General features: G+C 56.4%; 1 protein-coding gene across 11 annotated transcripts in view; it reads left to right on the forward strand.

Annotated features, from left to right (window-relative positions):
• Window positions 1–12392, forward strand: part of LOC122382396 (mitogen-activated protein kinase kinase kinase 15-like) — a 65389-nt gene that overhangs the window by 51790 nt on the left and 1207 nt on the right. For 9 of the 11 annotated variants that reach the window (XM_043367643.1, XM_043367636.1, XM_043367637.1 and 6 more), the window contains 8 exons: window positions 6224–6310; window positions 7681–7768; window positions 8083–8229; window positions 8549–8707; window positions 9879–9984; window positions 10199–10634; window positions 10837–11026; window positions 11635–11711. In XM_043367643.1, the coding sequence (XP_043223578.1) occupies window positions 6224–6310; window positions 7681–7768; window positions 8083–8229; window positions 8549–8707; window positions 9879–9984; window positions 10199–10634; window positions 10837–11026; window positions 11635–11711 (1290 nt within the window). The remainder of the gene's footprint in view (window positions 1–6223; window positions 6311–7680; window positions 7769–8082; window positions 8230–8548; window positions 8708–9878; window positions 9985–10198; window positions 10635–10836; window positions 11027–11634; window positions 11712–12392) is intronic. The other 2 variants (XM_043367640.1, XM_043367641.1) reach the window with 2 other exon arrangements.

The following is a 12392-nucleotide window of genomic DNA, read 5'->3' on the forward strand; positions in this document are numbered from 1 at the left end:
ATGTCCCACCAACAGGCATGTGCAGGACCTTGTTCCAAAATGCATCACCCGCACGTTTTTACTGTTGGTGGCGTGCGGCAGGCGATTGATACAGCGCGAGTTACCTGTTTTCCAAGCTGCATGTTGCCGGCTGTACATATTTCAGACTGACAGGATCAGTTACCAGCCGCGAGGAAACGTCCGTCAATCGATCATTTCTGACGCCGTCTGGAGGCTGCCGGCGGGCAGTCGAGCTACTTTGAGGAGTGTCCGGCCGACGGCCTGCAGTTCGTGTAATGTAAATGCATTCTATGACCAGCAGACCGTGTGTTCAGTCCGTCTACCCCGGCCGGCACTGTGCAAAGTGGGAGTGGTCCCTGGCTCGTTCGACATCGATCGACATTCGATCGACATGGCTAGACGACCATTCCATACTCCTGACGAAGTTAACTTGAATGATTCCGTAAGGCAAGCGCAGTCGACTCATGCCTGTTGGCTTTTAATGCGTTTCTACCACTGCGTGCGCCACACGAGAATCAAATCCTGCGCTCGGCACGGAAGCTGGAATGTTTGTTATTGAGCTCGACTGAATTCGCGTGCGGCGGCGCCTCTGATCTCTGACTCACCGTTGCACCGTGCCGCACCGCCGTGGGATGGCTCCCGCAGCCCCCGCCGGCCGGCGTGTGCAGGAATTTCTACCGGACGCGCACCGCCGACCGACCGCCGCATGTCGCCGCTCCTGGCGTGACCTGACGGCCGCGTCTGTGGGGTCACCAGGTCAACGACTCAACACCCCGGCCCGGTTATAAACCAGGCTCGGCAGACCACCTGGCTGCGGTGGTTCTGTCTGACATAATCGACGCTGTATCGCTGTGTTTTCCTACTTGGGTAACTCGTTCAGCTCAGTTGGACTCTCTTCTGACGGATCTAGCCTGCTGGATTCTGTGGGGAGTCCGCACGCCAGCATTCTGTGGCGCTCTTTCTGGCCCACCCGGCTCGTATCTGCAGCAGATTCTGAGAACGGCGGATGCCAGAGCGCCCTGGCCGGCCCAAATCGGCCCCCAAACGGCTGTCATACTATCCCTGTCTGGCTCCGCCCCGCGTCACCCTGCAGCGACGGACATGACCGAAGAGGCGCTGTGTCGCCCGCTGCTATCTCTGCCCCCTTCCGCTCAGCAATACCAGGATGTCGGAGGAAGTGTCTGAGTCTGCGGCGATCGGGACCGGCCCTCCCAGGGGAGCCAGGCGCCGTTTCGGACGGATCTCCGTGCAGCTGAATTCCGCTCGGCATCTGTTCCGGGTCTCGGCGCGGCCCCGGTCGGCGCCGCGACGGTCTATGTATATTGAACGGTCATGTCATCGGAGTGACATCATGGGCGTGTGTGCACTGATCAGGTGGCGCAATGACGGCAGTTGTTTACCGAGAACCGTGCATCAACATCGCTGAGCGCTGAGGGAGTTCTGCAGGACGCCAGGCGCCGGGCGGCCGTGACATTTGGCACGCCGCTGTGAGATGGTTGTTTTATACCCCCGGCTTACATTGCCACTTAGCTTTGTGCCTCTGACCGATGCAATTCCAGTGGTAATGGACATTACGTAACTTCGTGTTCTTGTGGCGTTTCTAACGCCGGAATCCCCCCTGTGTCGGTCATGGCACGGCAGCCGGAGCTTGCGTCGTGATACCACCTGGGGCCCCTGAAGATTGCAATTCAGAGTGACACGTCAGGTGACCTGACGGTAGCAGAGGCACTCCTTGTCACAACTCGTCAATCCTGGCCTCTTACTAATCAAAATACGTCGTGCTCCCCATATTACACGTGCCGATTGTGGTGGGACTGTACCGGCCTCCTATCAGAGGCCCGCGGATTCCGTCATTGCTAGCGTTACGCGTCGTAGGCCGGCCGGCGGTGCAGGTTGAGTCAGGCGGCGGCGCAGCGTCAGTTGAGGCCGAGCAGCCGTCCGGGCCGGTCCCGCAGCGGTGCCGCGCGCGTCGAGCGGTGAACAGTGTCGCGAGCGACGCGGGCCGGTGAACAGCGGAGAGGAGTGAAGACTGCTTGACGAGGAGGTGATCGGTCGTTAGGCGTGAAGTGAACGAAGACCGGAAGAACTTTTGGCCAGTAGTCAGACTGTGATAATTAGTTGCTTAATTGGGTAGCTATTCTATTCATCTGCAGGAACTGCCAGTCTGTGAATACGCCAGCGAGTGCCTGCTCAAATAATAGCATTCGGACGCGCCCCGTATACCGACGCCGCGGGCTGCCTGACCTTGCCGCAGTGCGGCGGCTGTGATACTGATACGACGGCTGATCGCGTGCCTCCGATACTGATACCGTGCGAATAGCGGCACCAATACCGCGCGGCGTGACGATAGCGGTCAGTAGCGTTCGGCGGTCAGCGTACTTTGGTCGACCGGGAGCGACACAGAACCTCCGTGAGAAGACCGAAGGAGCCATGCGGCCCAAACCGGACCTGCCACTGCTGCTGGTGAACGATGTGGCCGATCTGGTGGACGTGTACTTCCGCTGGCCGTCGCCGGGCCGGCACTCGCCGGTGCCGCTGCGCCAGGAGCGCTCCGGGCCGCCGCTGCCGCCGGCACCCACCAGCCCCAGGTAAACAGAGGCGCCAGGTGTCTGGTAAACATACACACGGCGACAGATCCGGGGATGGACGAGCCACGGCTGACTGGTGGACGGGGTGGGTAGGGGGGCTCGGACCCGGCGGGAACGGGCTGATTCAGGTCATGCAGTGGCGTGACGCTCCGTTCCTAGCGGCCTGCTGACGAGTGGTGGTGTCGGCGGGTCGGGAGCAGCTCCCCTGAGGTCAGCTGCTGAAATCAGCTCCCGCAGGGTCAACGGCTGCCGCCTCCGGTCCCACGGGGTCACTGATCGCTGCCTCAGGGCCTACGGGGTCACTGGTCGCTACCTCATGCCCCACCGGTCACTGATCAGCGCCTCCGGCCTCACGACCCACCTGCTCTGACGTCGTGACGGCAGAGGATGCATCGGAACTGCGCCGCTGGCCAGGCTGATATGTATCAGAACCAGGGATGCGGAGCCGTGGAAATTTCAAACGGCTCCGGCTCCGGCTCCGGCTCCGGAGAAAAAAATCGGCTCCGGCTCCGGCTCCGGCTCCGGGTGAAATGTTATGGCGGCTCCGGCTCCGGCTCCGGCTCCGAGTAAAATGGTCCGGCTCCGGCGGCTCCGGCTCCGGCGGCTCCGGCTCCGACTCAGTACATCCCCTATGCAATCAATTAAATACGGGTGGAAGAAAAATTGGATTGGTTATACGCGTTATCCTACTCTTGCCATGACCGGCTCACCGCGTCCCCGCGCAAACGCACCTCGGAGAGAACTGGCAGAACAAAGGACTAGGAAGCGATGGCATTGGAAACGCAGTCGCCGCAAATCGGAGTTCACTGAACCATCGTAAGCTGACACCCATCTCGGCTGCATTGGGGGGTGGGGGGGGGGGGGGGGGTGGGAAGAGACGGTGCTGGGAGTCGCAGTCCACTGCACTGGCTTCAAAACAATGGCCGTCACCTGATGACCGGTCCTCATGTTCTGGGGATGTAATAGACGTGAGGGGGGGAGGAGCAGACAGGAAGTTGATTGCGTACTGTGGGATACTGGGGATATTCGGCTTTTTCATTCACTTGATGGCCCATGACGTACTATTGGTCTCAAGATAAGGGCCCAGGCGACCTGTAGTTTTGATGCGGTGAATATCCTTACCCTCGCCACAACTCGGGCCGAGTGCACCCCTCCTCCCAGCCAGCGCCACCCCCACTCGCATTGTGGCGAGGATGAGGGTATTCACCGCATCAAAACTACAGGTCGCCTGGGCACTTATATTGAGACCAATAGTACGATATGTTTTACTGCCTTGTACTTCTGTCAAACCGAACTAGGTCAATTATTTTTTCCTCTTCAAAAAATAAAAAGGAGCCGGAGTCGCCCCCTTTTTTGGCGGCTCCGGCTCCGGCTCCGGCTCCGGGCTATATTGTTTCACGGCTCCGGCTCCGGCTCCGGCTCCGGGCAAAATATGCCGGCTCCGGCGGCTCCGGCTCCGACTCCGGCTCCGGCTCCGCATCCCTGATCAGAACCCATCCGTAGTGAATGTGATGCGTAGTAAAATGGTGTCTGTTCTCTGTCTCGGTGACTCTATTGCACAGGATGTTTTGCGCACGATTCCTCCTGTCTTTCCTGTGTGGTGGATACTGCCTTTGTTCTGTCGAGGGCTACTTTTTCGAGATTCTGTGAGTTGTTTACTGGTGTGCTTCACGTCTAGCTATACTGCCACTCGTTCACTTTATTGCAAACAATGCCCTCGATGATGTATTCGTCATCTAACGGATTGTGGCTCCTCACATCCTGCGGTATCGGTCTTGATCTGATGTAACGTGTCAATCCAGCATACCTCGTTGGCACGATGTCTTTGGAAATGGCGAACTCATTAGCGCGGCATGCCTGGTCATGCCGTTTTCGCATTATCGGATTCAGCGCCGCCGGTATTTTCCACTGCCTCCGATGACGTCATCAGCAGGCGATCAGCTGGCCTCGGCGGATGCCGTCTCCGTGCGCACTGCGAACGGTATCCGCATTCCTGGCCATTCGTGATGGTTGTTCGGCGACGGCGGCTGTTGCAATACCTACGCCGCCGGGCGCCGCGAGGTTTACCGTTTAGCTGGAGTGAACGCGTTACGCATGAAGCCGGACGGGGTCGGGTCGGCTCTGGGATCTATGTGGGTCTGTTCGGAATGAGGAGGGACACTGCAGATGGACTGTCACCCCCTCACCTGGACTGGATGCTGTCACACTTGTCACCGCCGCGTGGCACCTGGTCATCAGTCGCACGTGACTGCAGCGGTCTAGACGCCCCCCCCCCCCCGTCTGTGATGGTCGCCGCTGCCAACTCGTCTGTGACTGACGGGGTTCGTCGTACCGGGCTGTCACTGTCAGCTGACCACACTGCCGTCTATTCTGTCGAGGGATTGAATGTAGCGCCGGGGACGTGGTGGGTGGTTCATAACGACAAACGACAGACGCTGCTGGTGGGTGGCTCATGGTGCGCTGTGCGTCATGTTCAGAGGACGCTGCCGCGCTGCAGGCGCGCTCCCCCACTGGGCTGACGTCAACACCAATGCCTGGGCTCCACCGTCACCGACGCCGCTCCAGGCATCGGCGCTACGACCGGCACGAGACGACGGTACGACCTGTCGGCGGCTGGGGATTCAGACAAATCCAATATCTATTCGTAAACACATAAAAAGTAATTGCTTTAATGCTCATGAATGCACGTAAGAAGTAGCCAGGAACTTTGTGGTTCGCCGTTAGCTCATAGTCATGCGAGCTATCGCATTGATGCGACTGTCTGGCGTTCCCTTCTCTCTCGGCAAATGCTTTTCACTGCAACCACATACAGCAAATTTTCGTTTTATTTTACCGGTTCGGTCTGGTCGCTGATAACTCGCATACCACGTTCCATTGTTTGGTTTTGTCTGGTCAGCGCGGGCCTTTTGTCGTGCCAGTTGCATGTATGGCAGACCACATGCGGTGTCCCTGACACTGCGAATGTAGTGCTCGTGTCACGGGTCGAGCGGCGGGTTACGACCCCGGTCACGGCCTCAATACGGGCCGCCGTCGGTCGGGTTAACGGCGCATTTTGTGGAGCTCCAGCGCTTTGGGAAAGGAGGTGACGACCCATGCGAACCTTTCCATGAAACCTGCGCTATTGGCACGGATAGTTTGTTCCAGTGGCTTATTTTGGCCAATTAGTTACACTCACGCAAGCTTGAGAGACGCTGATTTATGTGTTTTCACGGTTATATCCCGTATTTTAAGCCATGCCAACGCCTTAACCAAACTTAGATGGGCCTAATCTATATCAATAACTGTGACAGTGCATTGTCTCTGTGCTAACGGGCTATCTGTTTGAAAGTTTCCTGATGATGCCATGTATTTGTGTAATGACTGCTATCTAGATAGGCAGGCATGTGTATTGTATAGTGCTGCCGATCACCCGTGTCGGCAGCCCCCGCACGTGCCATGGGGGCTGGCTTGAGGCTGCGGAGGGTGGTGATGAGGCTGGTCTGTCTCTCCTCCCCCTCCCACCGTCCTCGGCATGATCCTCTTTAACCCTCCCGCCCGCCCGCCCTCCCACTAACTGCTGTGTAGTGTGCAGAGCGGGGGAGTCGCCTACCCGGGCTGCAGTTAAACGGCCGGCCGTTCTCTGCTCTCTCTTCTAGCGCTTCGTACGGCGGCGCCAAGCCGTCGGGCTCCGCCGCGGCGCTTGTGGGCTCTCCTGCCTCCTGCTCGACTCTCTCCTTCTCCAGGTAGGCTGGACGACCGCCGCTCGGCCCCGCGCGGCACTGCTCGGCCGGCGCACGGCCGCGCTCGGCGGCGGCGGTCTCTACTCTCTGCTCTCTTTATTCTCGGACTTACCGGCGCACGCGGTCTCGGCGGATTGATTCCCACAACGCGCGCGATCTGTCCCGACGAACACTCACCGCTCCCGACTGTCGTAAATGCATGTGCTCTATCGGAATGGGGGTTAGTTTCGGGTCTGGTCGAATGGCTGGCTGGGCTGTGCGTCTCTAGCTGTCTATGGCTGTCGTGTTTGCTGATGACTGGTCTGGACTGGTTATGTTTTACCGGGAGATTTAGTTATCTTTCTCGCACTTTCTGGGGCTGCCGATTTGCCGGGCGTTCTGGGTACCCTGGGAGAGGGATGCTTTGATGCGGTTTTACGCGGTGTTGTGGCGTGCTGGCCGGGGGGCGGGCCCACCGCGTGGTGAGCCGTCCACACGGTGGACTTAGCCGCGCTTACCGCACACAGCGGGGGCTTACAGTCGGCGTCCGGCATACCGCGGGGTATCGTACTCGCCCCTTCCAACTAGCCGTCCCTGCGCGTGTGTGATGGCCCGTCGCTGGCTGTTCTAGTGCCGAGTCGCTCTACCGCTCTGGGTGCAGTTCGCCTCTGGCCTTGTACCGGTAAAACATGTACCGTTTGCGTGTGATATAGTCTAGTGCCATATAGGTGCATGGATAGTGTTTTTTTTTCGTTTACCAAGATCCTCGCGTGCCTCCGGCTGCACGATTTAGAGTTAGACTGATATCAATAAGTTAATCTCTTTGTTTTTAGATTTTGTTATTCACTTCATGTCACATAAGTGTGCAATGTTCTGACAATGCTGGTTTTCAGTTTGTTTCACTTACCTACCCTGCTCATAATTTTGGTGAAACTCACATGTATATTGTTTGTCTAGAAGCATGGTTAAGGTGATATAAACGTTAGATTAAATCATTAACGTAGATTCACGAATGCCATCGCATGAAGTAACCAGCAAGACTCACAAATTTTATCTTCCCTGCTCAAAATGAAAAAAATAATTTCCATTCATATATTTGTCTCGTTTCAACGAGTTTGATGAGGCTAGAAAAATCACCCAACAAAAAGTAGCTTTACAGCGAAATGTCATGAGCTAGGAACGACATACTCCAACGCAAATTCCTAGATTGTCAGTCTCCAAATAATTTGGGTCAGCCCTCCGGGTCTTCAAAAAAAAAGTCCGCAAACTTCCAAATCTCCGACTGCAGCCTGCGTCTGTCAATGGCGAAATCGCGTGTGTTTGACGGAATCCGCGCCCGTCACTGGCGGAATCTCGTGTGTCTGACGGAATTCCGTGCCCGTCACGTGTTTCAGCAGTGCCGAGTTTGACGACACGGTGATCCTGCGGCGCAACTCGTCGATCGGTTTCATGAGCCCTGATGTCGACTCACCACGAGAACTAGTACGTGCCTTGTTCGCCCACGCCGACCCCAGTCCGTACTCACTGTGTTGGTCCTTTTTTTTCTTCCGGGGCTTTTTGGTGAATCGGCGAGCCATTGCAAGTCCTATACAAGCCAAATACCTGAATTATTTGTTATGCTTGATCTCTCGAATGTTTTGTAAATCCTTTTACGTTTTTCCTCTTCACTTTGCTTTTATTCAGTCTGTAGAACTAGTCGTTGAAGTTTATGTTCCTTTTATGCTTTCATCATGCGCCATGGCTCGGCTCCTTTTCCCTCCCAGTTTATATTAACCTTGTCGTTCCGTTGCGCGCAGGAGGACGGCTTCTACCTGCTGAAGAAGGACTCTCACCGGCGGATGACACTGCACCGGGTTCTCACCCAGGACCAGCCCAAGATAGTCGACGTCTGGTACCAGTCGATCCGAAACGAGCCGGGCATCGGACAGATCATGCTCACCACGGTAGGTCTGGCGGCCGAACGCTTGGAGGGTGGATTGTGCAGGAGAACGAGCGAGGCAAGCAGTCGAACTGGAGATTTGTGTGGATACTAGGCTGAGGCTGTGTGGTTCTTAACGTTTATTTACATGCAGGTGGGGAGGTGGGTGGAAGCATTGTGTTGTATTGTTGCCATTAGGAGGCTTGTGCGAATGTTGTGACGCAGATGTTGGATTCTATGTGACTGGTGAGTTATAGAAGGTATCGCAATGCGTCTGAGTGGTCCTGTGTCTGCCCGCACCACTCGCCCGCCGCTGACCGATGTTCCGTCTTGCCGGTCTGCAGGACCAGCTGTCGCTGCTGCTGCAGGGCCTGCGCGACTTTATCCCCGAGCAGAACAAGACGGCGCTGGAGGCGGCCATCAACTCACTGCGCGAGGAGCTCGAGTTTGACGGCCGCGCTATGGATCAGATCCACCGGGCGCTCTACCTCTTCCAGGACGCGGTGAGTGGCGCCGCTTCCGGGAGACACCGCTCCCGGTACTGGTAGCACGGGTTCCCGGAGGGAATCAGGGTAGGAGTGGGGACCGATTCCAGTCTTGCATTCATCCATACCATGTTTTGTTTGGCTTTCATTTGCAGCTCGTCACTTTCTTTGAACTCCAAGTTAGTACTGGCAGTGGTGGTGCTATTCTTGCAATCGCCGCGCTTATCGGGTATTTCTGCTCGGCGGTTATGATGATGCAGTACCCAACCGCGGCTGTCTCCCTCTTCCTTTCCGCTCAGTCCCGACGCCCACACCACACCCACGCGCGGCACATCCAGACTTCCGGTCAGTCAGCGTAGTGGCTGATCCTGTCGATGCTTGCCAACGTTTTTGCTGTCTAGTGCTATAAATTAATCAAGTTTCAAGTCATTTTAGATTGTTTCCGTTCTCTGTATGAAGCGGGAGCATTTGTCCTTGTAGTGGAAAAAACTTTTGTTCATGAATTAAAAATGCAACGTTAAGGTGTCTGTGTCGACCATGCTGCACGAAAGTTGAACTATTTTTTGGAACTATAGCTGAAAGGGAAAACTGTGCTGTGGAAATTGACGTCCAAGATGTCATCACTATTCATTCCTTCTCTGGTTTGGACTGTGAGTTAGCCATAGGCCGGGTAGCGTGGTACCTATCAGTCTCGGCATCAGTGGTGATATCTGAAGTCCGGCATTTTACTACACTCGGACACTGTTTAATGTACATTGTACGTGCCTGATCGGCAGCTTTTTAAGTGTTCATGTCTGCAGTTTTGGTCTGGTCGTGTGCTAGCTGTGCAATGTGCATGTCTGGTGTTCATATCATTGTTAGTGTTGTTGGCTGTAATTGTGACTGGACTCGTGGTTTGACTTTGTTCTAAACGTAGGGTATTTTTGCGCCTTTAGTCATCCAGACACTATGTTGTCTGCATGTGCTGAAATCCACTCTCCTTGTGTCGTCTGATGTGTCGACTCCAGCAATGCTCGTCCTTCCAATGGCTCGGTGTTTTAATAAGTATTGCTCGTCCATCCAGTGACTCGCTTCTTCCCAGTGACTCCTGTCTCCTCAGTGAGTGACTTATGAGTTATGTGCTACTAGTTTCTCTTCTCACCAGTGACTCTTTGCCCTCCATTGACGTTATCCACCATTATGTCGCCAGGTGAACACTGCGCTCCGCTCTCACAACATCAAGCCCCACTGGATGTTCGCCCTGGACAGCCTGGTGCGCAGCGCCATACAGATGGCCATCCTCATACTGTCTCCCGGTAAGCATTGGGTTAGAGGTACCGTGTGATGGAGTCACCCTAGTAGTTTGACGGCTTAGTCAGTCGCGCCGCCACTAGCCTGTGCGGTGGGGAGATGGACCTTTACAGAAGTAGCCAGAAACGTTAAAGAAATGGACCGTTGTGCTTGCGTTTTCCCATGGGATGCCCTCTGGTGATGCGCGCTCTCATCTGTTGTGTTTGCTCCTCTCTGCAGAGCTGGGCGCCAACCTGCTGGGCGACCAGGAGTCGGAGGGTGACGCCGACGAGGCCGACTCGGCGGTGGGCGCGGGCGGCACGCTGCACCCGCCGGAGCCGGCCGTGGGCGCGCCGGCCGAGCCGCCAGCCGCCGCCGCCGCCGGGGCAGGGGCCGCGGCCGTGGGCCCGGCGCCCGCTGAGGAGGGCAGTACCAGCGGCGTCTCCACCATCAACTCTGTGCGACACGACGACTACACGCCGCAGACGCTGGCCGACCTGCACCGGCTGCGCAGCGAGAACAAACGCCTGCTCAGCGAGCTGCTGGAGTCGCAGCGCGACTACAAGGAGCTGCTGCGCTGGACGCTGTCCGACAAAACGCTGCAGATTCAGCTGCTGGCCGGCCTGTCCCCCGTCGGCCCGCAGCAGCCACACCACCGTCAGCGACAGGACACAGAGTGAGTGCGGGACGCGCCATGGATTTCTCGGACCAGCCTTGGATATAATTGTGTACGGATTAGTCAATCCACCTCGCAGTTCAGTGTGACATTCTTCGTAAACGCTTTGCGGCGCCTGCTCCCTTGCTGCCACTCAGTCCTGTAGGTACAAATGATAGGCGGGCGTCTGTCCTGTTTCCTGACTCGGCTCTCCGTCCGACAGGTACAGCTCTCAGGTGTCTGTGGCCGACTCGGGTATCGCCGCCTCCCCGGTACTCCCGCCGACGGCCGGCGGCCAGCTGACAGCACCGGCGGCCGGCGCGCCGCCGCACATCCAGGTGTCTGCCGATTCTGACGGCTCTCTGGTCGACTGGCTGGTGCAGCACGGCGCCGACCACCTCACCGTCTCACGGGTCAGTCAAGACCGCACTCATCACAGTTCGTACACGTCATGTGTATACCTATTGGCCCAGTCCCACGGGTCAGTACGGCAGCACTGTTTTCACTTGGGACATCGGTACAACTCAGGTGTACTGTATTGAGAAAGTATCACGCTTTCACGGTCGGACCTGCGCAATTGTGCAATGTGCATGCAAAAAAACTGTGTGCGCTTGGTATTACGGGTCAGTTACTCAGTACTTCCGGCTGCCCACACGTGAGCTCATTCATATATGAGATGCTTGAAAGGGCTGGCAGCGCCATGTGCCTTCGCCATCGGCCATTGTTTGCGTCCCGGTTAGCGAGACGACCCCATATTATGCAGATCGGAGCTCTGTGCCAGTTTCACTATTCATAATCCTCCCGCCGGTTGCGGTCAGAGTCACACGAAAGGGGGCGGATCGATGTTGATGTTTCGTTTCCAATCCGAATGGGGACGGCCTCAATCTTCACGATAATACTCCGTCTGCCGTCAGCCAACTCATGGAAATAACGCGTATAGGATCCCTTCAAGCTGTGTTAATTATTCGCGAACTGTTGTCCCGTTCTGAGTGTCACGCTTACTGTCGTGTCTGTTTTTCAGTTCATCAACGAGGGCTACCACCTGGACGATGTGCTGGCCATGATGACCCGGGAGGACCTGCGGCGGCTGCACCTCAGGTGAGCGACGATTTGGGCGCTTAGGATAAACCAAGGGGGACGAGGCGAATATTTGTGTCCTCATATACGGTGATACTCGATACAGTATGTAGCTGTGCGTGTGTAAGTCTGATAACGCTTTAGCAAGGTGTGTGACTGTGTGGTTTGTCTGAAAGAATCTATGACGATTGAACGCAGTCTCCTACTCCTGGCGGCTACCCCACCGTACCCTGTTACCCCCCTCCCCCCCCCCCCCCGATTGCTTCTGTCTTGCCACGCCATGAGGTGATCTCATCACCGATGACCCTGTCGCTGACTGGTCCGACTCTTTGTTGACCAACTGGTGCACCTGACCGCGGCTCTGTAACCCCGGCCCGCTCAGCACCGCTCGGCCTGCGCGGGCGGAGGGGGTTTCATCATTTCCGTACATTGATAGTGGAGTACTCAAACTGGGGTTGTGTGCAGTCAGGAATGTCATGTCCCTTTGTGTGTGCACGATGACACATTGTGTATGAATGCATGACATCAGTTTGATATCGATTGGGGTCTGTGTTGAGTGTCCGAGCGTACCGACTTCCCCGTTGCCCTTCACCATTTATCGGTGTTTGCTGATATGGTGCCACTTCAGCGATTCGCACTGTTTGTGAGCCTCCCTCCCTCTCACAGGGGCGGCTGTGGCGTGCGCGAACTCCGTCACTGACT

This window comes from Amphibalanus amphitrite, unplaced genomic scaffold, assembly GCF_019059575.1.
Source record: "Amphibalanus amphitrite isolate SeventyFive unplaced genomic scaffold, NRLGWU_Aamphi_draft 000139F_arrow, whole genome shotgun sequence".
Classification (NCBI taxonomy): domain Eukaryota; kingdom Metazoa; phylum Arthropoda; class Thecostraca; order Balanomorpha; family Balanidae; genus Amphibalanus; species Amphibalanus amphitrite.